At 40.4% G+C, this 25,367-nt stretch overlaps 2 protein-coding genes across 3 annotated transcripts in view; both read left to right on the top strand.

Annotated features, from left to right (window-relative positions):
• Positions 1-133: 133 nt before the first annotated feature.
• On the top strand, positions 134-11,573 carry brox (BRO1 domain and CAAX motif containing). 2 transcript variants are annotated; one of them, XM_034076018.2, is made up of 13 exons: positions 134-241; positions 716-835; positions 1,092-1,198; positions 1,719-1,815; positions 1,992-2,087; positions 2,205-2,277; positions 4,499-4,604; positions 4,759-4,848; positions 5,205-5,290; positions 5,445-5,526; positions 8,584-8,734; positions 9,651-9,810; positions 9,912-11,573. In XM_034076018.2, exons 2-13 carry the CDS (start codon positions 735-737, stop codon positions 9,993-9,995), a joined length of 1,233 nt encoding a protein of 410 aa, XP_033931909.1. In that variant the 5' UTR covers positions 134-241; positions 716-734; the 3' UTR covers positions 9,996-11,573. The 2 variants fall into 2 exon arrangements, with proteins under 2 accessions (XP_033931909.1, XP_033931910.1); XM_034076019.2 differs by having other exon boundaries at positions 142-241; positions 734-835.
• A 1,610-nt stretch (positions 11,574-13,183) lies between these two features.
• Positions 13,184-25,367, top strand: part of mep1a.1 (meprin A, alpha (PABA peptide hydrolase), tandem duplicate 1) — a 32,616-nt gene continuing 20,432 nt past the window's right edge. Inside the window, exons 1-5 of the mRNA XM_034076017.1 lie at positions 13,184-13,368; positions 13,591-13,752; positions 15,629-15,683; positions 15,793-15,887; positions 16,443-16,618. Of these exons, the coding sequence (XP_033931908.1) occupies positions 13,351-13,368; positions 13,591-13,752; positions 15,629-15,683; positions 15,793-15,887; positions 16,443-16,618 (506 nt within the window). The 5' untranslated portion in view covers positions 13,184-13,350. The remainder of the gene's footprint in view (positions 13,369-13,590; positions 13,753-15,628; positions 15,684-15,792; positions 15,888-16,442; positions 16,619-25,367) is intronic.

Genomic DNA, 25,367 nt, shown 5'->3' with positions numbered 1-25,367 from the left:
TAACGTTGTGATCTGATAGGTGACACATTAGTCATGTAAGGAGGTTTGTTCTACTAATCCTGAACAGCAGAGAAGCTGATCTGACTTCTGTGGTATTTTCCGAACACACCTCACATGACTAAACCGCGGGATTCGATTGGTGAGCGTCTACTCCGTGTTTATTTCCGGAAGTAAGTTGTTGTCAGTATCAGACTTTCCACTAGGATTATCAAATCTCACATTTACAGCACCAGAACGTCAGGTAAGCAGCGAAACGGATACTTTATTTGACCGAATACAGTTCATTAATTTAACCGTATAATAAGTCAGTTGTCACATCGATTCCGTTATTATTTTGTATATTTCCAGATGTAGCCACTGCCAGCCGTTAGCTGTTGCTCTCCGTAGCTTACGTAATGGACTTTTGTCAACACATAATTGTTGAAAACACGATTTATAATAGCCTCAAGTAACCACAGAGGGTTAGAATCCATTTGTAAAACTTGGGAAGGGGGGATATAGCCTCGTGAGGGTGCTAACACGGCCCAGCGAGTCGTAGCTACGGTAAAATGACGTTAGCTAAGATGACACATGAGCTAGCTAATGCTGCCCACTTAAACACCAGTCTATAATATGTAAACTAGTTGTTAGGCCATTTATTTGACTGTATAAAACGTATATTAATACCAGAAATACAACACATTCAGTCACTGTTTGTCACCCTGTATTTTTCAAGGTGTGTCCTCATCCACAGGATGGCACATTGGTTTCACAGGAACCCTCTGAAGGCAACAGCGCCTGTGTCCTTTAATTTCTATGGAGTGGCAGGAAGCCCCTCTGCCAATAAGATATGCAAGTACGTCTTATCTCTATCTATTACACTGGTTAAGGTGTTATGAAGTTGGACTGACTGTGACCATGAACACTTACTGAATTGTTTTTGTCTATCCTCTCTTATGACGATGTAATGACCTATGTTGTGCTCCTGTTAGTCATTTGATAACATTTTTGCCTTAAAGGGTGCAAAAGGTGTTTGATGTAATCACTCATAATACAGGAATGATCATGATTTGTAGAGCATCAATTGAATGCCATTTGTTTGACACACACAGTGACCTGCGGACTAACAGGGCGAGACTGCTGGAGATGTTCACTGATGTCACCTGCAACGCTGAGATCATGAAAAATGCCACAGATGCATACTTCTCCCTCCTCCAAGGTAATATGCAACCCAATCTTTGTCTTGTAAGGGTGTTTATCTCCTTATATCGGAGGGGTTTGGTCAATCAGTCCAAACTAAATATTCAGTCAAACGTTGTTTAAACCCTACATAAGTTTATTCAATCCTGCTAGAGATCCCAAAATTAGCCAAAATAGCAATTGTGAATTGTGATTTTTGAAGAAATATGCATAACATTATGTTATAAGATCTTAATTATTTCCATTTGATTGAATGGTAAAGCTTTAAAACATTCTCAACAGTCTCAGTAAACATTCCTTTCAAACAGATTCGGAAAGAAAAATCTGTTCATACTGCACATTTGATGGTTGATACCAAGCGTTTCATTGCCTAAAAAACAATTGCATACTTGTAATGTATTGTTAATGTTGTTATTCATATTTCTCTCCTTTTCCTTTCTAACATTGCATTCTGCAATTCTAACAATTGTTACTAGGTTTTGCCTAGCACACAACCAACAACTTCTTGTTTTTTTAAATATTGGTTTATAATACAATAGGCTTTATCACTGCCCTGGATGGAACAACACAGGAGAACAAGATGAGATTCATTCAGAACTTCAAGTGGACTGACACCTTACAAGGAAACACACCAAGGTATGAACACTGATTGAATACTTCCATTCTCATTGGATGGAAGCATTCTTTTTTAGTGTGTATGGTTGCAATTCAAAGAAAAAAGCTTTAAAAAACATATGAAGACGACACAGCATTTTGAATCATAGCATTATTGACTTGTGTGAATAACCATCGTGTCCATGCTCTCCTCCCAGTGCCCAGCAGGATGCAGTCTTTGAACTGGTCTCCATGGCCTTCAATGTAGCCCTGTGGTACACCAAGTTTGCCTCGAGACTAGCAGGGAAAGAAAAGTACGTACTTTTTTTGTCTGTATTTATTTATGTTAAATCCGTTGTCTAACCTATCTTTTTTATAACTTTCTGACTATGCTAACTTTTGTTTTGCGGTCTTGTTTTCCTGTTTAATAGCGTGACAGAGGCTGAAGCGAAAGATGTTCACCGGAGCCTGAAAGTTGCTGCTGGTATATTCAAAACTCTCAAGGTAAGCAGCTGCAAACAAGTCAGGCCTTTCTAACTTTTTATCGAGCCATTCAGTCCTACTCTTTGTATTTGTTCATATCCATTATTTCTATGGTATACATAGAAACTAAATTAACTTCTTTACTAATATTTGTACTTAAGCCTTTGAAAAAACATAATTTGCTTTGATTACTTTCTGTTAATTCAGAGACCAAAGCGTATATCCAGAGAATTCCTGACAGTGAAGTACATTTTATTTAAATCCTCTTTAGTGACGCCAAAATGTTCATTTGCTAACACCCCATTAGTATAATGAGAGGTTTTCAAACTGTAAGGTGGGCGTCTATGTGGTTGAAGCATGTAATGACAATGAGAATCACATGTCAGAACTTGCCTGAGAAAAACTATCACTGCCTTTTACTTTAAGTAGAAGTAAACAGAAACAGATGAAAGCTGATTTGCCCAATTTCCAATGGTGCCAATTAGGGATGGTTATCGTTTGAAATGTATCGATTCCGATTCTGCTTACCGATTCCGGTTCTTATCCATTCCCCGTATCCATTCCAAAATTGTAAAAGAAAGAGGTCAAACGTTTAGATAACAAAAATATCTTTACTCTTTTAAGCTTTAACTGACATTTTTACAAATAAAACATATATATGTAATACAAATGTATTGCACAACAGCTGTGCTTTATTTTAACTGAGCTGCCTGTGGCAAGCTATTAACAGGCATTACACTGGAACTTGTCTTTTTTAGTGTAGTGGAGCCTCACTTTAGAGCGTTTACCGCGATCCATCTTTGGTGTTATGAAGTGACTGGGCTCGTGAACTGTCTACGGGAGGGCGGGGGGAGCCTCGCTGCGGGGCAACTGTGGACCTCTGTCGCCTGTCAGCACAACTTACATGCCGTTTAAAAAAATTAAGGGCGGTACCGGCTTTCAGCAAACCGAGCCGTCTTTCAACGACCCGCCAACGACCCGCTAACGACTCGCTAACGACTCGCTAACGACCGGCCGTTCTGTGATTCTCCAGAACAGTGGTTCCCAACCTGGGTGGCCAAAGATCGCAGGGGAGGCGCCAGGCCTCAGATGATTTGAGGCCAAATATCATATTTAGACTTTTTTTTACATTTCTTCTTTTTTTTTTTTGTATTCAAGTTAGTAGCTATTATATGCATAAAAAGACAGACATTTATAATTCTTTCTTTTAATAGAAATGTTTCTTCTGCCCGTAAAGTGTCCAAACCGGGCTTTTCTGGATAAGCGCATTTTTTAAAGCATAGTCATTGTCCATGCCGGTTTCAGTTGGATTATTTGTCACAGTTGCTCCGATCAGATCGGTCTCCTCCATTTTGTAGATTATTTACGAGTTTTGAATCCACATAAATCGGCAAAATCTGGCTTACTTTGAGCATGTGTTTTAAACAGTTCCCTTCGTGAATTGTTTTCACTTGCGCCGTCCTTTAATTTCTTCATACAGCGGGAATCCAAATGAATTAATCCTGAGTCCAATAACCATCAAAGTCACTCCAATAGTGCTCCTTAATTTACGCTTTCATCCTCCTTTAACAAAATGCTTCACATTCATCCAGTTTGTGACAGTAGTTGTAGCATTTTTTTAAACTGTAATTACCGCTGTTGCGCCCCCCCCCTTGTGTGTGGGGGGGCGCAACTTCCAACAGGAGTCATTTGGGGGGGATCTTGGGAAAAAAGGTTGGGAACCACTGCTCCAGAACACACAGATGGCCAGTCCGCCCTTACCCTGTATTCTACCGGGTCACCGCGGCGCAGACGGACCCGGTGGAATACAGGGTCTACCGTTGTTGGGAACCGTTAAGCAGAACCAACATTTTGTATGGGTACCCGGTAATCGGCATTCTCTTATAGGTTCTCATCTGGAACCGAGTTTCGGTTCCCAACCCTTGTGCCAATTTTATGACTTATGTCAACAGATGCAACATAACGTTTTAGCCAACACGCTATATATGTATACGTGGTTATATGGGATCCCCTTTTTTTAAATATAACTTTTAGCCAACAGCTTATCAGCCGACTTCATGCCAAGCTAAGGTAGTAGGGGAATATATGTGGGTGTCGGGGGGTGACAGTGTCAGACTTTGAAAACCCCCAGTTTAAAATGAGCATAACGATTTTGCCACAGACCCTTTGCAAAAACAAAGGAATGCATGATATTGACTTGCTGATTTTTAAATCCACAAATTCTCCGGCATTTCTGCTACAGGAGGTCCACATCCCTCGTCTCATCACCCCGGCTGAAAAAGGCAGAGACCTGGAGCCCAGAGCGATGGATACATACATCATCCAGTGCCAAGCAGAGGCACAAGAAGGTACAGAAGCCCCTAGAAATCTGCACTAGCAACTATAGTACTTGTACTCTTTAGCCCTGACAGTAGATACTCAGGCAATGATGAACAATACATCACAATGACTCCTTGTCACATCCGAGATGTATTCATTTTCAATTTATTTCCTTTTTCATAGTGACAATTGCCAGAGCAATTGAACTGAAGCACAACGCAACACTCATCGCAGCGCTGGCATTTGAGACAGCAAACTTTTATCAGAAAGCTGGTATGTATTTTGGCATTACATGGGTTTACAGTTCTCAGGTACAGTTATGGTAACTTTTAAAAAAAACAATCTAAGCTACCTGTAAAAGGGAAAGAGAAGGGGCCCTAAGATGGAGCCTTGATGAACACAACTTATCATATGTGTCTGCTTAGAAGTGTAATTAGCTGTAGAAACAAAGTAAAGGTTATTTTATGAAGACAAATGCACATTGCCAAGCTTCACGTAGGCTTATGTTGCGACAAAATGACGGACGCTGATGCACGCATGGCAAACTGGCAACTCAATCATGCTAATATCAAAACATGAAAAAAAGTTGCCCTTAACAGGCTATTAAAGGTAATTATCTCTGTCCGCAGACCACACGTTGAACACCTTGGAGCCAGAATGCAGTGGCAAATGGAGGAAGTACCTTGAGCTGAAGCAGCACTTCTACATGGCTTATGTAAGTTCATGCTTATCCTGATTCACTTCACCGTACTTTTAGGCACAATAAACTTAGTCCGTGTACGTGCCTTCTATGATGCTGTTCTTTACAAAGACAGGAAACAAAGTGACTTTTTTTATTGAAATGTTTTACTCATTACTTGTGTTTGCAGGCTTATTGCTATAATGGGCAGACGCTGTTGGCGAGTGACAAGTGCGGTGAGGCTATAAGATCCCTCCAGGAGGCAGAAAAGTGTACGTATATCTTTGACTAGCGTTCCACCTTAAAAATGTTTTTAACCACATACTATATACATGTGTTAAAGTGCCTAAGTAAACACCCTTAAACATTATTATATACAAGAATAGTAAAGGAACAACACAAGTATTACAGAGGCCAATTGCACAATTCATTTATCACCTCATCAATAAACTTTTAGTAAGTAATTATGCTTCAAGCTCTCATTATTTTTGTCAAAAAAATGTTTCGTTTATCTAATACACTCATTATGTCTTCTTACTAAAGGCACATTATATAGATAAGGTTATACACACACTGTGTTTTTCCATTATGCACAGTGTATGTGTGATATTAATGTGTAGTTGTGAGAAAATGTAGGCAAACAACTTCTATCTTTGATAACACAAGGTGTGTATCGTTTATTTACACAGCTAAAAACACAACAAACTCGAATCCCAACATTGTACGTTACCATAGTAACACTCTGACACTGTCAACTTTTACGTCATATTATGAGTCATATAAGATGATTCTTGGTGTTTAACCACAGATAATGCTGAATTATTTCCTAAGAGTCCGCTACAAATGCATGTTTTGTTAATTTGTCTTTATTAGGTCCATTATACAATCTGCACTCACTTTGGTTTAGTAACATGTAGTTTAAGCATAGTTTTTTTTTAGGTCATTACACTATTATTCCCGTGTTTTGTTGAAGTACTTTTGGACACAAAATAAGTAGTCATAGATTTGTATTTCTTGCTTCCATTATATTACATTACATTTCATTTAGCTGACACTTTTATCCAAATTGACTTACAATAAGCGTATTTAAAGGGGCCCTATTTTGCACATTTTAGCTTCATATCAGTATGTAGTGTCTCTACGGTGACATGTCTCCATGCTTTAATGTTCAAAAAGCTCTTTATTTTTCTCACACTGCCTGTGCTGCAGCTCCTCTTTTCACCCTCTGTCTGAAACCAGAGCCCAGTCTGCTCTGATTGGTTAGCTGGCCGGCTCTGTTGTGATTGGTCAACCACTTAGAGATGTCCCGCCCCTTACCGTACAATGTGTTGGAGCGCTAGTCAATAGAAGCACACGTGTGATGTCACTATGTTACAGAAGTAAACAAAGGAGTCCAATGGAGGCAGTTCTGGCATTTTAGCCTCCAACACAGTTCCCAACCTTTATTGTGCCAAGGACCGGCAGATACATTAAAAAAAAATCGCGGACCGGTTGTCAATTTTAATATTTACTCATCAGCAGGTTTCAACAGAGGCTAATTGTATTTAACAGCCTGAACAAATACCAATATGCATCCAAAACATATTAACAACGTTTAAAACCAGGATACAATTAAAACAAAAAAAATTAGGACCGCTTTACAAATATTAATATATAATATAATATAGCCTAATATAGGCCTAGGTGGTCTTGTATGTAACAGCCTGAACAAATAATAGAACAATATGCAATGCATCCAAAACATATTAACAAAGTTTAAAACCAGGATACAATTAAAACAAATTAGGACCACTGATATAACTGAAATGTCAGTGAGACCCCTGGGCTTGATTGCCAGCCATAATAATGTCATACCGGGGCGTGATGGTTGACAATGAAACAGGGTATTTCCTCACGTCCAGTCTGATTCTAAGTCTGGTCTTAGTGGCCGTCATGGCAGAAAAACCTGCCTCGCACAGATATGACGTTGGGAACGGGAGCAGTGTCTTCAGAACAAGCGTGCCGATCTCTTTGTATTCTCCCGACGCTTTGATCCAGAAGGATGTAAACGATGATGAATTAAAGAGTGTTTTCAGTCCTCCGTCGTTCATTAGCTCCATCAGCTGATCGTCTTGTTGTGATGGGAGCTGGTCTCGACCATCGTCATTTAGAAATGGATCACGCATCCATCCTTTGCCATTCCTCGGGTCCTTTGCAGATGGAAAATAGCGTTCAAACTAGGAATTATTTTAACGCGATTAACGCATGTGTATTTTTTTTCCTCGGCCGCCCCGTGGTTTCTGAGCGCATCGAGTTTAAAATACCATCTACAAGCTGATGCTGACAGCCCCACTCCTGCCGCCCGCTTGTGGCAGGCCACACTTCCACGCTCACCGGCAGGCACCGACTGGCTATTGGGAGGACCGGGAGGGTGTGTGTATGTGTGGCCCGAGCGAGCGAGAGAGACTTTACGTGTATTGTTGTTGTTAGCATCTGGTGCTAGCTAGCTGCGCTAACGGATATAAGGAGCTGTTTAAATGAAAACAGAGGAGCGACATTTCGCCGACAACTGCGCCGAGCACTTGACTTTATGCAGGAAGCAGACAGCGGGACATTGTACGAAAAGTCAGCACACTCAGCAACATGATTGCAGCGTCCAGGCAGCTCCCGTTCGAGCATATGCCTTGAGTTGCACATAGCTCCAACGATCCATCACACACACACACACACACACACTCACTCACTCACTCACTCACTCACTCACTCACTCACTCACTCACTCACTCACTCACTCACTCACTCACTCACTCTAATGTTCAGAGGTTGTTGTGTTTAATATTCATGAGGATATTTGTCATTGTTCAAATGATAATAAACATTAGCATAAAGCATATTTGTCCACTCATATGTTGATAAGAGTATTAAAAACTTGACAAATATTCCTCTAAGGTAAATTTAGAACAGATAAAAAATGTGCGATTAATTTGCGATTAATCGCGATTAACAATCATGCGATTAAATATTTGAATCGACTGACAGCCCTAGTTCAAACGCATCAGACAGTGATAGCAGGTGGCTGTGTATCAACTCGCCATGTCCCTCGGCTTCTTCTTAAAAACAGGATAAGTTGCTGAACATGTCAAAAACACCCCGGCTGATGCGATGTGCCCAGGTTCCCAACTTGGCTTTGAATCCGGCGACTTTGTCTGCGAGCCTGAATGTGTCAGCCATCCTCCCCGGCATTGTCAGATTTAATTTGTTCAAAGCCATAAACATGTCACTCAAGTAGGCGAGTAGGTTTTCAGTCAGTTCTGGATTTTCTTGTATTAACATGACCCCTCCCTGTTCAGGTTACTCCCGTGCTGAGGCGCTGTGCAAAGAGTACCGTCAGACCAAAGGGCCGGGCTCCACGGCCAAACCATCAGAGCAGCTGTTCTTCCTCAAACTGGGCGGCCTCATCAAAAACACTCTGGAGAAGTGCCAGAGAGAAAATGGCTTCATGTGAGTCAGTCAGGGCACAAAGACTCACACACTGTACACACACTGTTGTTCCTACGAGAAAAACATCCACAAATGCATGCGTAACAAAATACAGTAAAACTAAAATACTTTAGATAACTGAATAACAATCCACAAAAAAAAACTTTGAATGATTAAAGAAATCTTTTTCTATATTTTTTACTTTATATTTGAACCAAATGAAGGATTTTAGTCTTTAAATATCTCTATTTTTATGGGGAAACATGTTAATTTCAGCTAAACATAATAAAACACTTCTTTAACTTGAAACTGCTTTAATTAGTGTTTGTAAAGGTTGTGGTAATTCTGGAGAGGAGATATTTCTTTTGATGATTCTGTTCCTGGTAAAAAACCTCCTGAAAGGCGCAATGAAGGGAATACACAGGCAGAATGACTGAAGACAACTCCCATGATCCCCCACAATGCCTAAAACTCCAGAGACAGAAAGTCACTTACTGTACTTTTTAAATCTATTCTTAAACACTACAATTGTCTTGGCCTTTTTTCAAGCCATTTTCCCTAGATTGTACAAACATACAGATAGCAATTATACAAATGTTAATAAAGAAAAAATAAATAAGGCTACTTTCCCACTTCCACTCGAATCATATATTTGACAAGTTAATCTATTCACACATTTTATCATTGTGCATTAAGTTGATTATGAGCCCTCTCTTATGATTGAAAAGCCTCTACTGATTTTCCTTTAGCATTGTTACAGATGTGATTGACAGTTCTGAGACTAATACATAATAAACGAAAGATTACCTATTGATTAATAAATAGTATATATCTGGGAATCGATTGTGTGACAGTAATTTTCTTAGGCTGCATTCAAGCTGGCAAAAGCACCTTTTTCTGATGGTTCTGAATTTTGACTTTTGACATTTTTCCTCAGATACTTCCACAAGGTCCCGGCCGAGGCCCCCGACCTGGAGTTGAAGGCCAGTTACGGCCTGGCTGAGCCAATCGCCTTCGAGCTGCCGCCTCTCAGCGAGCAGTGCACTCCTGAAGTCTACGCCACCTTCGACCTGACCAAGGGAGCCAAAAATGACAAGGTACCGCGGCAAGACTGCATCACAGCATCCGCAAACATAACAAAAGAAATACAATTGATCAGTTTTTGTTTACATTTGTGTTACCGTTTTTCTTTCTCCAGGCGAAACCCAAGGAGGCGGAGGTGAAGCCGGTGAAGGAGCCGGACCTGAAGCCTCAGAAGGACACCGGATGCGTCATCTCATAAACTTTCCACACTTTCTATTTTCAGCCTCATGCTATAATACCATCTATTGTAATGATGGCATCCATATTTATACCCTCCATAGGAAAAATGTATTTTTTTGTTCTAGAAATCCATGGTAGTTTACATATAGGCTAAAACATCTGTATTATATTTGACAGCCCATTATCCTTGCGTCTAAGCCAGAGACATTCATCAAGTAACATTTTAAATCAATATTTCAGGTTATTAGTAGCAATTACATGTTCTAGTAAAACAATAGTACAAAAAGGCCTTATAGTTTATAGCAGTCCTATAAATGGTGCCTTTGGCTGTGGGGCAATTTCAACCTCTTATAAAAGTGTCTTTATTTTTAAAGGGGCCCTACACCCCCCCCCCCCCCTTCTGCCTGAAACGCCTTCATTGGTCTACTTCCGTAACATAATGAAATCACTACGTAACACTCGCTGTTCTATTAGCTAGTGCTCCAACACATCGTACGTGATAGGCTAAGGTGCTGCAGCACAGGCAGTATTGAACATTAAATAATGGAAACATCTCACAGGAGTGGCAAATACAAATATGAAAAAAAATGGCATAGTACCATGCACATTTTTGGCCCTTGATTGCTCTGGCCTGATTATAGGAAAGAAAGACAAAAGGAAATAGATTTAAACTAAATATACAGTACTGGCATCTAAAAATATATGTTGTAAAGTTCTCACTACAGAATATGATGCAGCCAGCTGGATGTTGGGAATGTCATTCCCACAATCAGAAAACTCACTTCTAACAGAATTGAAACGGGGTCAGACAATATGAACAAACCTGCATTGCTGATACATTTTTTTTTTTTTGCTGTTTACAATCAATACTTTTAGATCACACGACGTATGTACTGTAGTTCTTTTTGTACATGATAACTGTTTTTTTGTACTTCTATTCATTTAGGAAATTACTCAATGAGGCTGGATGATTACTTCACATGCTTAGGGATAAACATCCTGATAATAGTAGTTCTTAATTTATTTCCGTTGTTATGTAATGATATTTTAGCTGAACACACTTATACAATCACATGTATCTCAAATCATATGTTTTGGTGATTTCTATGTTTCAGTGGGCGCTCCGGCTGAAACATACTGTGACATAAAAGCTGTTGACACATGTATGTATGTTCTGTACATGTATTGAGTATTTCCCCCTTCCTTAGAGACAGTGATGGGAGCGCGAGCATGACCACACACGAACATCAGTGTCTAACGTTTGCTCCAACTTGTCCAAAGTCTGCCATGGTTAAGACATAACTATTAATCGCTGAATAAACTGTTTCATACTGCCCACATGTATGCCCCTAGAAAAGGAGACAGGTATCCTCACTGATCCATATTTATATATTATATACGTGGAGCAGCACAGAAATCAGACCAGTGCTTTATTCTTTTCCAGGCAACTGTGTATTAAAGGGTGTTGGGAATACCATTACAATGTACGCTTCTTCTCATTCATGTAAAATGTATTTCTGACTATTACATCATCCATAACACATGCTTATACTGTACATGTACACGATTCATCCTAGCTATTAAAAGGAGAAAGGACCCACCTGTGTTATCTTGAGTTTGTGAGGGATAAAAAACAGAAGCCATGTCAAGATCTGATTGAGAAAATGTCCTGTCATCAGGTTTATCTCAACTTGGGCTTTGAGAGTGGAGGTGTGACAAAGCTACTTTACGCACTAAATGTATACCCTATGCAGCACCACATACTAAAGTATTTATACACTGTAAACAGTAAATATACAATATAATCAGTACAATTTGAAGTACGGTAAGTCATATACTTTCTATGTCGTAGTACAACGTTTGAGTGTTGAATGTTACTGCCAGTTATACTTCGAAGCATAATGTGTTTCTGAGGACTTCCACATTTCTGCTTTGCTGACGCCTAAATTAATTACATTTTAGTAAACATCTGACAACACCTTATGCATCAGGCTGAGTTCAAGGATAACATCCAAAACAATTTAACACAAATGTACGACTTTATTTAAAGTCATATGCAGAATAACTACAGCGTAGTTTTGGCATTAATTATTTGTATTATTTATTTATTTATAGAAGGACCATGCATACAAAAACATTAATCTCAGCAAAGAGAAGAGATACCAGATTACAGCTAATAGCTCATTTCCATCTGTGGTCCTCAGACAGGTTCATAACAATCAATAAACAAACAATAACATTGCATGATCTCTATCAGTCAAACAATTTTAAAACCTGATTTAAGTACAGCTCAATAAATTAATACATAGTACACTTACATGATCTCGGTCACTCAAATAATTACAAAGCCTGATTTAAATTCAGGTTACGAACATAACACTTAGTACACTTCAAATACACTTAAATAAAATATCTACGATATAGTATGACAATACAGTTCAAATAAATAAATAAAAAACTCAGATTACAGTGTAATTAATGTTGGCATGACTGGTTGCTTAATATCATTTTTTTTGCACCATAGGAAAACGAGTTAAAATCAGTACAGGTTATTATTACATTACATGTTACTTGTTAGACGCTTTTATCCAAAGCGACTTACATACTCAATACTGTGGGCAATGTCATGTCCCAGGTTCCTCCACCATGCAGCATACATATATGCAAACAGAATGTCAAATGAAATACTGAACGGTAGATTAAATAATCTATGATATGTATAATACAGTGTCAAGTAGTACAATTAGAAGATGTATTACATGAGGATATGAACCGGCTTGGAGAGTAACAGAATACACAACGGGATTATGTAATAGGGATAAATAAAAAAGTGTATCCCCTTACAGTTAAGAATAATAATGCAACAAAATATGTTATCAGATTACTGGTACATTTAAAAAAAAAAAATGGGGATTACAATGTAACACTTCATTTTAAAATAAAGAACGATATATTACGAAGCCCATGCGCACACAGTGAAACACACATTCGATATTGAGGTTATCCAAATGTAACAGAAAGGTTACAGTTTATTGTCGTGAGAGTTACTGATTAAACAGGTAACTAGTAACTGTAACGGAATACACTTTTAAGCCCAACTCTGGATCTTTTTAGGCCACCTAAAGGACACTATTTAAAGCATTAAGGTATCAGGACATTCTACACAGGGTAACAAGCCCAACCCCTTCAGCTTGAGAGCCAGAGCCGTCTGATTGCATTACAGACGGCTCCAAAGCTCCTCGCCTGTGATAAGGTTTGCTCTGCTGTGCTTGTCCTCTCAGGGGTCAAGAGTCTCGTTGTAAGCAGAGTGAGCGGTCCAGCTGAGACATGAGGAATAACTGACTGCATTGGAGTGAAAGAAAGACTAATGAAGAATGACCAGCAACCAGGAAGTAAGTGTTGTAATAATGGAGCAAGACAAACAGAGATGTTATTGTAAATTGTGCTCAAGGACAGCAGCGTTAACTTTTAAAAGCTCAGTGACTGTAGTTCATCTTTACTCAGGTGTAGACTGTATGTAAAAGAACCTATGAATTGAGAACATGCTGAACACATAATGTGACAATGTGTAAACACAAACAAAAGCTGCTGTTAAACCTGTTCAATCTTGTCAGTCATCAGCGGACATACAGGAAACAGAGTTTGGGAGTCCTGCCCTTTCCAAACAGAGGAGGATTATCTACTTCTCCAGCGGTGAGACCATGGACGAGGAAGACAGCGAGGAGGAAGAGGAGCGGTCATCAGACAGGCCTCCCTTCAGAGAGCCTGCAGAGAAGGTGGGACACTGTTTACAGCCGTAATGACACGTTTACCGACGGCTCAGTTATAGGCTGTGCAACCACTCAAAGTGCTTTATGACAACACACGTCAGCATTCAAACATCCACACACACTCACACACAGGGCCGGATTAGTATCTCCAGAGGCCCCTGGGCACTGAGCGCTCATGGCCCCCCCCCCCCAACCCACGTACCAACAAGTAACACCACGCCCACCCAATCCTACCAACATGACCAATATTTAGAATGTTCAGTCAATCTGGCATGTCAATCGAACACCTATTTGTCAAAAGCAGGGACGCAGCCACATAGTTCAACCAAAGTAGGTCTAGCCTTTTGCCCTTTCAGTCAACAATCACAAGACAAAGATACAATGGATAAGATCTCAAGACAGTGTATGGCTCAAGAAGACCTATATAATATCACTCAAAACCTCAGAGCAGCACCCGACTTAATGCCAAAATATGACTGGCTGGCTGTGCAAGTACACAAGGCTGGCTGTACAAGTACACGAGGAGTTCTATTAGTCACACACATTGAGAGTTACAAAAGGACAATATGTAGTGAAATGGTGTGGTTGCTCAAGCGTGGGGCTGTGATTCGGCTATACACCGCCGCCGCGTAGTAATAAAGTTGAGCGCACACATTGTGAGACCTACAGTACAGAGACGGTTTAGAAAATATATTAATTTGACCCTATAGAAAAGCTGTGTTATTTATGGTGAAGATTGAGTGTCATTTAAAACAGGGAATGTATGATGAGTGAGGTTGTAGCAAACAAAACACACATTAGCAACTTGCTAATGGGGCACATCCCATAACGCTCAAACACTATTCACACACACACACACACACACACACACACACACACACACACACACACACACACACACACACACACACACACACACACACACACACACACACACACACACACACACACACACACACACACACACACACACACACACACACACACACACACACACACACACACACACACACACACACACACACAGCAATATTTGTGTTCTGTGGTACTTGACGTACAAAACCTTACAAAAAAAAGAAGACAAAAAACATTAGTAAACATGAACCTCCTAAACCCAGGAATTAAAGCGTTAATTTGCCATCTTATCAAGTATAAAGTTTGGCACTGCTCTGTATGTAATGAATTGTAAAAAGTGATACAGATAACACTGAGAACCGCAAGGGAAACCTTTTTAGTACATGGGGACATTTAGTCTCTCAGAACTGTTAACAATACAATAGAACATGTTGAGTAGGTATAAGAAGAAACTGGCTCCTCGAAATTAGCAGTCTTTATACTTGATGCCATCACAAGTCTGAGACGTACTTCTCTGGATTTGGCTTTGAGAGAGAGTAGCTCATGTTTCTTCAGCCAAGGAAACAACATATTGATCCACAGCTGTCCCTTATGGGTGTTGATAAAGGGACACTTAAAACATAATGTTTATATGTTATTGCTATGGTATAAGGACCTTTAAACATCGAGGACAGGGAAATGCAAATACTGGCCTGCCAATATTAAACCTCTGGGGCTTTTATTGTGAAAGGTCAGAAGTAAGGAGTTGATCTAGCCATCTTTTGCTGTTTGAAGTTCAAATACACGGTCATTATTCCAGGAGAAAATTATGTCTATTTTAGCAAATTCATATTTGTGTTATGTGTGAAACTTGACGTAAAACAAAGCAAAAAATAAATAAATCTCCTGGGGTGTAAACGACGTCAAAAAATATGAGTTGATCAAATGTTCTTGGGCCATTGAAATAACTTATTGTAATTGTTATAAAGGTGATGTTCCCCTTCAGGTATGAGTCATGTTACTCATTCTATTCTGTCTCCTCTCTCAGTCTAGGCTGTCGTTCAGGAATGTGGCTCTTCTGGTTGGGAGGATTTCCCTGCTGAGTACGTATTTAATAATTAAACACATTCAAAGCATACAATATAAACAATAGGTCAAATGTTTGCTTTGGAAAATGTCTCACTAAGTTGTTGTTGTTGTTGCCAAAATTAGCGTGTGATTTCCTTGGAGAGAGACTGGCCGGGGCCCTCGGACTGAAAGCAGCCAAATACCAGTACGCCATCGACCAACATCACCGAGACCACAAGGTACAGTCAGATTAAAGAACAACATACTTTCCTAACAAATGTACTTTGCCACTTTTGGAAAAAACACTGAAGGCCGAAACAAACCTTTTTAATGCACTGCTCGATTTTTGGATCAAGTGGAAAGAAAATCCAAAATACACATTTAGGTGTTCATTTTAACAACCTATTTGTGTCCGTACATTTCAATGAACTCGCCAAAAAGCTATAGATAAATAGCATATTATAAAATCACATTTCAGAAGAACTTGTACTACAAAAAATAATTACGGCGATTTTATACAATTGAGTCTTTCCTCATACTCACTTACAAACACTACACTAATATGTTATATTCCTTTCTATTTAGCCTTTACCAAATATTGTCGTTTTGATATTGCAAAAGTCACTATTGTGATTTCGATAAAAGTCTGATTAATTGTGCAGCACTATTATAAACTTCTTGTATAGTAACACTGTAGTTTTTCAGGGCAGGACATGTGTGTTAATATTATACTGACAGCCGGATGGTTATTTCTCTGTTTCTCACCCACTGCTCTTCCTGTATCTCACTCACAGACAAAAAGCAGCGGGGCGACAGAGGACCTGGTGGAGGGAGGGGGGGAGAAGATCTGCCTCTCCAAGGGACCGGAGGGGAGTCATTACGGATCTGCGGCTGGTTCTCAGGAGAGATGTGATCAGAAACAAGAGGACACGAGGGAAGGGTGTTACAACAGAGCATATCAAGCAGAGGAGCTTCAACTGAAATAAAACTAAGAAGGGAAAAGCAGAGGGATGAGGGCGGTGGGGGGGTTTGATGTGAAAGAGAACGTTTTTAAATGTATTTTGTTACGTTCCACCACTGGCTATTTAAAACAAGTGAAAACATCTAAAATACACATTTTGTTGCTGATTTTATTAAGATTGCCATTTTTGTAAGTATTGTCCTTTTGTGTTTAAGTGTTATACTCGGGGGGTTTGTCAAAAAATAATTTGACAACCTTATTTTTAAGGCACAACAGCTGGTATACCAAAGTGAAACCCAATGATACGGTGGAACAAGTACTTCCTTTTTTCCTGAAGTACAATTACCAATACTAAATTGTAAACATACTCCATTAAAGTAAAATTCCTGCATTCAAAATCTTGCTTGAGTAAAATGTCATTAGCATCAACGTATACCACAAGTAAAAGTAGGCTACTTATTGTGCTTAATAGCCCCTTTCAGAATCATAATGACTGTCACAGATGCCCGGAGCAACACTTAATAACATGATATTCTGCTGCTGGATAACATAGTTTATTTACATTTTGTGAGCTGGACGACAGAGTTGTTCACCGTGTGCACAGACGGGGTTAACGTCGGTATGAACGACAGAATTGTGCCAAAACTCTGCCAAGTGGCTGCAGTGGGAGACTCCCCCGCGCACACACTGGAGATCTGCGCAAAATCAGCTGATCTCAACGTTCACGCTCTGTGGTCAAGCTGCTGCAGTTTTATTTACAACAAACTACTCAGGGTGTTAATGGAAGAGTTTGAAATCAGACAGAGGTGGAAGAAGTACTCAGATCTTGTGTAGGAATACTCTGTTACAGTAAAAGTCCTGCATTCAAAATGTTACTCAAGTACAATTAGAAAAGGATTATCAAAATATAGTTAAAGTACCAAAAGTAAGAGTTTTGCAGATTGGTCCATTTCAGAATAATATATATGATATGTTTTATAATGATTGATCTTTAAAGTGTTCTCAAAGCTGGTGAAGGTGCAGCTAGTTTGAATGACTTTGTAGACTGCAGGGTAGCTTGAGAATTTACTCCAGGTGGAAATAAAGTCTGATTTAACACTTGATTAGATTTCACATCATTCATCCACATCTGTAAAGTAACTAAAGGTATTAAATACATGTAGTGGAGGAAAAGTACACTATTTACCTCTGAACTGTAGTGGAGTAGAAGTACAAAGTAGCATCAAAGTCAAGTAAAGTACAACTATCTCAAAATTGTACTTAAGTATAGCCTACAGTACTTAAATAAGTGTACTTAGTAACTTCCCACTATGACTTCAAGTCATGTGATCATTTCTTAGTATTTGATCCTTCAACTTGGCCTCAGAAAATGCAAGGACTTCACAGTTTTGGCAACAAGTTTTGGAGAAAGCAAATCGGAGGCAAAAGAGACAGGGAGGTGCTTCTTCATCATCAAGCATGCAAGAAGTGTAAATAGAGGACAGTGAAGGAGACACTGAGGAGTGTAGGGGGTGAGTACCAAAACTCTGTCTCCTGGTACTCATCTGACTAACTCACTAAAAATGAAATACTATATGACAGTAAAACAAGAATAGAGTTTAAAAGGGGAGTGATTTGTAAAATATCCATAAAGAAAAAGTAAATCTGTTTACAGTTCTGTTTTATATGCAGGTTGAGAGATCATGGATGCGGGAAGGGGGGGTGCTGAGGGGTCTGCAGCACCAGCAACCCCTCCGCACCCCCAAACGCGGCACACCTACAGTGTTACGGCCCGTCCACACAGCGGCGTGCGTTGACGCTTCACCATTCACTTCACGTCACTTTTAGCCGAAATGCATCGTGGGAAGCGACGTGGAGCGTTGCTGGCGTGGCTCGCTGCAAAAGTTGAGCAATGTTCAACTTTTGACGCCTCGGCAGAAGCGTCAGCCAATCGAATCATATGCCAGTACAAGCTCTAGCCAATCAAACCGCTGCTTGTGTGTCAGGGGCGGGAGATTCATGTGATTGGTTGTTGGTCGAGTTTCAGACACGCCCGCCGGCAAGCGTCAGCGCACGCCGGCAAGCGTCAGCGCACGCCGGCAAGCGTCAGCCGTGTTACGGCTGCGCCGCGGCGGTCGTAACGGCCCCTACACACGGCGGCGTGCGTTGCCGCTTCAACGCTTCTGACCATTCACTTTGAATGGGGTGACGTCACGATTCGCCGAACTGCATTGTGGGAGCAAAGCGTAGCTTCTCTCGAGGTGCTCGCTGCAAAAGTAGAGCAATGTTCTACTTTTGCCGATCAAATCCCTCATATGTAAATCTGACAGTACAAGCAGTAGCCAATCAAACCGGGTGTATGTTGGGAGAGCCAGACCGCAGTTATTTCCCATATGTCAACAAAAGGAGGAGAAAATGATCGTGGCGGTAGGGAACATACAGGGATACAAACCGGAGGAGCCAGGCATGGGGGGAGGTGGCAAAGACAGTGGGGGAAACTGGTAGGTTTTCGCTTGTTTGGGGAGTTTACATCCAGTGTATTTCGTTTGAATGGACAGCTAGCAAGCACAGACAGTATATTTAGCCAGCATGGATGTAGCATGAATGCTTTGCTTTGTATGTCCGGGGCGGGACATTCATGTGGTTGGTTGTTGGTCGGGCTGCTCGCGTTGACTCCCCAAGCTCAAGACACGCCCACCTCCAAGCGGCAACGCACGCCGCCGTGTGTAGGGGCCGTTAGGATCGCGGCCACTCTAGTCAATGGGTGCTATTCCACCACACGCGGCGCGTTACGGCTCAGACGCGTCCCAGAAGCGGCTCGGCGCAGCGCTTCTCTAAAATTAGGATGAATCCTATTTTTGCCGCGGCGCAGCCGTAACTTAAGGTTGGGCAGGCTCCTCAAGTGGAAAGGTGAGCATCCGGGCCAGGCCCATCCCCCACATATACTAATTTAGCAGACCCCCCTCCTTCATCACAACACCTCCACTACGATACGCACAATGGACGACGAGGAAGTCATGGAAGTGGAAAAACACACTATTTTATATGATGCAACCAATGCTTACTACAACATCAGAAAGGACAAGGCCTGGTTTTGAGTCACTACAGTTTGTGGAGTGGAAGGTAACAACAACTACATATTAATGTTTTAAAGTTAATTAATACTTGTAGGTACAGTACAGAGCCATTCAATAAACACAATAAAAAAAAGTACAAATGTCCAGGATGCCCGAATCAATAACAAAACTGCGAGCCTGCACGCACGACGCTACGCTTCTGAAACGCTTCTGGGACGCGTCCGGTGGGTTATGGCGCTAGAGGCAACACATCCTCACTCCCAGGTCGGCCTATGTTGACGTTATGTCAAGTCCCCTGCCGGCTTTTTCCAACGCAAGGGGGGGGGCCTTAGCGTCCATTTTCAACGCAAGGGGGGGGGCCTTAGCGTCCATTTTCAACGCAAGGGGGGGGGCCTTAGCATCCATTTTCAGCTTTCCGGGATGTCCATGTGCTTCTATGGACGCTCATGGAAGCACGGCATTCGTTTGTGTCAACTGCCCTTAAAGGCAATGAAGACACTACACTACCCAGAATCCCCAGCTATCGTTTGGACTACACCATGTGCTCTGTTTGACAAACCCCGTGATAGTCCTCAAGCTCTGTGATTGGAGAGTGTGCTCCGAGGGTTACCGAGCCTCGAACAGCACTTGAAATGGGATGGAACCACGGCAGACTGTTCAAAACTGGATTTGAACGGGTCCACCGCGTCCCCCCCCCTCCCCCACCCCGTCCCCAGAACTACACATGCTGGCTATTCTGTTTCGCAACATGTTCTCTATGGCACGTCTCTACTGGGAGTTGTAGTTTTAAAAGACGTTTTCGTATTTCCCATAATAAGAAGTTGCCAGTATTAAACTGTGTACATCCCTGGAGGTTTAGGGGACAGGAAACATTCACATTTAAAACATATAATTAATAAATGGGTGAAAATTGCTGGTGCCCATAATGGGCAGTATTAATATATATACCCACACGCCAGCTAAGGTCAGAAGAGCTTTATTTAACAGCTGGACTTATGTTTGTGACCCCTCCTGTTGTTAATTGATAACATTACATTACATTACATTAATTGATAAGCCTGAAACATGCACTTGTCAAGGTTCAGAGGCACATTTTGCAAATATGGCAGTAGCCATCGATCAGCTTAAGATAAGATATACTTTATTGATCCCAAGTTGGAACATTTGCGTTACATCAGCATGTGTAACAGTTAAATATGCAGTGGTGTTTATTTGAAAATCATTTAGTATAATCACACAAATTCTGTGTTTTATATTTAACAATTCTGTGTTCTTTATTTATTGATTGTTCAATACCTGACAAGGCCGGAGATGAAATATCTGCATACATCATAAGAGTATAATACATTATGTATAATATCAGTTAAAATAAGTGCTTCAACATAGTTAACATTGCTGGAGGTATGCACACATATTGATAGATGTCTTGTAATGCACTGTTGAGGAACCTGCGACCCAAGTTTTTCATTCAGTGCAGAACTGCACCATAGTTGTGTAGGCCTATATGATATGTCAATAAACCTTAGAACATCTTGAAATCTTGAACGGGATGTGCAAAATAGTCATTATATACAGTCTTTAATTAACTATTAGTAGAGAATAACGAGTAATGAATATACTTTATAGGGATCCTATTAATATCTAATAATAAAAATAATGAAATTCAATAACATGCTTTAACCACCAGGTGTCTCTTTATATCATCTGTGCACCTTTATGGTGTAAATACAGCCTATCTACCAATTGGATCAAATATAAAAGTGAGCCGAATTAGTGTTGATACGGCAAGGAGACGTATTGTGTGAAAAGAAATGTAAGATGTTGTTTAATGGCTGATATATTTATGATCCACGTCACGTTTTCAGTTCCTCATGTTTGTCTTCTCATCAGGACTATAAATACAGAACTACGGCAGATATGTAATATTTAATGCAGCCGAACCGTGTATTACAATGCCGTTATGTGATGACTTTCAAAGAGAAAAGCAAGCACACTCGGAATAAGGTATTATTTTATTTTTTTAAAATGTTTTCGGTCTGTTTCCGGTATTTGTTAATGACGATGTGCTGTGAGATGTGAGACTGGAATTGCAGAGGGGGAAATAACGTATCTTTAGATGCGGATTTTGTTAAACTAATACATTTGCGCTGTGGACCAACACTATACATTGACGGGGAAGGGGGTAGCAATAAAGATAACACCATTAAACAGTTACACAACATAACAGAAATAATATCGATAGCAGCGTCCCTAGCAACCACCTTGGTAACAATGAAAACGTTGGACGCAATTTCCTGAAGTAATCTTCGTAATAACTAGCAAACTAAAGATCAAGTACATCCACTGCACACATAATCTGAAATAACAACTCATATTTCTCGCATCAAATGACATCAAAACGCATTTTAATGGCCAAACTAACTTTAAAATAGGCATTTTACACCCAGAATAAAACGAAGTTCGGCCATGTTTTCTTTTTCTGCAGGGAGAAATGATAGCTGGGGATTCTGGGTAGTGTAGTGTCTTCTGCCATCCTTTACTCCGTAAAAAGATTTGTTTCTCCGAATCGAAGGGGAAAAATACAAAAGCATTGCACACAATTTAAACCAATCAATGTTGTGTAATTAACAAGGATAATCTGGTGTTTTTTAGTCGATGAGTAGTGCAGATATCACTGTAAAATTAATCGTCAGTAAGGGGAATATTTACTTCCGGGTGTACAATTCTCCGCTATCCAATGAGAATGGACGCTCACATTGCCTTTAAGGGCAGTCGACACAAACGAATGCCGTGCTTCCATGAGCGTCCATAGAAGCACATGGACATCCCGGAAAGCTGAAAATGGACGCTAAGGCCCCCCCCCTTGCGTTGAAAATGGACGCTAAGGCCCCCCCCCTTGCGTTGAAAATGGACGCTAAGGCCCCCCCCCTTGCGTTGGAAAAAGCCGGCAGGGGACTTGACATAACGTCAACATAGGCCGACCTGGGAGTGAGGATGTGTTGCCCCAGTCGGTGCCTTTTTTTTGTTAATATAGGACATACAGCAACCGCCTGTTCATGCACAAACATTATTTGTCACACAGAGAGCAAACCCAGTCCCCAACTTGTGCCTCTTCAAGAGACTTTTGGTCCATATGCAGGCACTGTGTGTGGCACCACCGGAAAGCTATTGTGTTTCGCAAAATATGTTCTCTATGGCACGTATCTACTGGGATTTGTAATTTTAAAAATACGTTTTTGCCAAAATTAGAAGTTGCCAGTATTAAACTGTGTACAGCCCTGGAGGTTTAGGCGATAGGAAACACATTGGTGTGTACACATTTAAAACATGTAATTACTAAATGGGTGAAAATCTCTTGTATCCATAATGGGCAGCATTAATATATACCCACACGACAGCTCATTGTGTTAAGAATGTCACAAGGCTCAGGACCCAAACGCACAACACCAGCAACAGATCAGAATTAACAAGGTCTTTTAATTAAGGTTAAAACACAAAACGCTCACTTGGAGGATCAAAAACTCTAAACCAAAAAACTAGTGATGTTACGTATTGCGCCGAGGCTTCGGAGCGTGTGTCGAGTAATCCCCGAAGCTTTTTGTGAAGCCTGTATCGAGGCTTGTATCGTTTTGGGCCAGTGACGTCATCGATGACAAACGAATCCTCGCTGCCTGTCGATACCACGTGACTGCTTCAGGAAGCGCTTCAGCAGTGGCGGTTCTAGACCAATTTGACTGGGGGGGCCACTGGGGGGCCAGTTATTTTCTGAGGGGGGCACAATAAATGCAGGACGAAAAAGAGAACTAGACAGTATGAAGTAATTGGGCATAAGAAAACAATGCAATACAGTATTTCTTTCAATACACTTATTTATTTCAGATAGATCTTATAGTTATTACTGTTAGCTTCAGCTTAAGTTATAGTGCCATTTTTGCACTAACACCATATCATATTCATATAAAAATAAAGGCAATGAACAGTTACATCTCTACTTTACATAAGGGTGTCTGCATCCCGGGCTGTTGTTTCCTTCCCAAAATCTCACATTACAGCAACAAAATCCTGCGGTTTTTGGCAAACCGATCAACAAGTTTACGCAACAAGAGTACCAGAAAATATACATTTTTAAATCCACAGAAAAGGATTTAATGTAAAAGTCTACAAATCTTAAATGTTGACTTTAAATGAAATAAAATACATGGATATAGATAGAAAACATAGATTTCAGATGTATTATTTCCCATAAGCACAGACACGTAGGCTATTTAACAAACATGAAGACTGAATACAGAATGCACACCTGTTCTGCACGCACACTAATCAGTTTCGTCTATTGCGTCACATTTCTAATAAACATAAAACAGTGATATCTGGAAAACACACAGATTTACATATACAAATATAGGCAATGAACAGTTACATCTCTACTTTACATAAGGGTGTCTGCATCCCAGGCTGTAGTTTCCTTCCCAAAATGTCACATTACAGCAACAAAATCCTGTGGTCTTTGTGATTTTTGGCAAACCGATCAACAAATAAGTCAAGATTCAAAGCCTTTGACCTCATTGACTCAATACTAAGCAGACCCAGATTACTCAGTCTCTCATCAGTTATGGTGGATCTGAGAAAAGTTTTGACCAGCTTCAATGGAGAAAAACTACGGTCACAGGAAGCAGAACTGACTGGGATTACGACAGCTATTTTGCAGAGTCTGAAGAGCTCAAGAAACACTTCTTTATAAGGCTCAATGAACTGAACAAGCTCCACTGTACCATCAGGTCTCTGCATCCCAGTCTTTATTTTCCTATCTAACAATTTGCTGAACTGATGTAGCTCATGCCCCAAGTCCTCAATATTTGCATCATACAACTGAGCAAATGAAAACAGAGTCGTCTCCTTCAGAAATACATCACTTTTGGGGTTAAGAGCTTGGATGCTATTCATCATGTCACAGTTTGTGTTTGAAAACCGTTTATTAAGATCATTGAGCATCTGATCAATGACAGGGTAGAAAAAGGCTGTACGAAACCCGTGGTTATCTTGTTCTGTCTCTCTCTGTCCAACAGTAGTCAGTATGAAGCTTTCAGCAAGTTTAGAGCTCAGTCGTTTTTGTCATTTTGCTGCTGGCTGTATTGCAGTATCACATTGAAAGGTCAAGGGATGAAGACTGTAACATGTCAGAGAGAAATGTTGTTTCTGCAAACACTTTATGGAGTGTTACAAGATGCACAATGAATTCTAGATCCAACTGTGCCAGCAGACCACGTGCCTCAATAGATCTCTCACCATTGCGTTTTTGGGCTATGTCTTGCAGTACTCGCTTGAGGGCCGGTAATCTATCCATAATGTTAATGTTTCCATTATGCTACAATGATGGGGAGTTGTCTTTTCTCTTACTGTGCCACAGAACAACACAAACACTTGTCTTTTTATTGTTATTATTTTAAAAGTAAAGTAACTTGTTACTAGTTACTTTAATAATTTAGTAACTAATAAAGTAACAAGTTACTTTGTTGAGAGCAGTAACTATAACTATTACTAGTTACTTTTTTAAAGTAACTTGATCTTTTGATCTCAAGGGGCTTTCACCTGGTTAAATAAAGGCTACAAACTGGTAATAAATCATAATTTTTTCATTTTTTTCACTTTTCATTTTTAGGGGGTCCACAGGGGGGTCAGAGGCCAGTGTTAGGGGGGCACTG

This window comes from Pseudochaenichthys georgianus, chromosome 24 (genome assembly GCF_902827115.2).
Source record: "Pseudochaenichthys georgianus chromosome 24, fPseGeo1.2, whole genome shotgun sequence".
In the NCBI taxonomy this organism is placed as follows: domain Eukaryota; kingdom Metazoa; phylum Chordata; class Actinopteri; order Perciformes; family Channichthyidae; genus Pseudochaenichthys; species Pseudochaenichthys georgianus.
Note: the sequence above shows the minus strand (reverse complement) of the source record. Positions and strands in the feature narration are given on the sequence as shown.

Excerpts from the sequence above, each read along its gene's own strand:
- brox (XM_034076018.2), top strand. The coding sequence starts at position 735 with ATGGCACATTGGTTTCACAGGAACCCTCTGAAGGCAACAGCGCCTGTG. Across the intron at positions 8,735-9,650 it reads CAGAGAGAAAATGGCTTCAT|ATACTTCCACAAGGTCCCGG; the intron begins GTGAGTCAGTCA and ends ATTTTTCCTCAG. Across the intron at positions 9,811-9,911 it reads AGGGAGCCAAAAATGACAAG|GCGAAACCCAAGGAGGCGGA; the intron begins GTACCGCGGCAA and ends TTCTTTCTCCAG.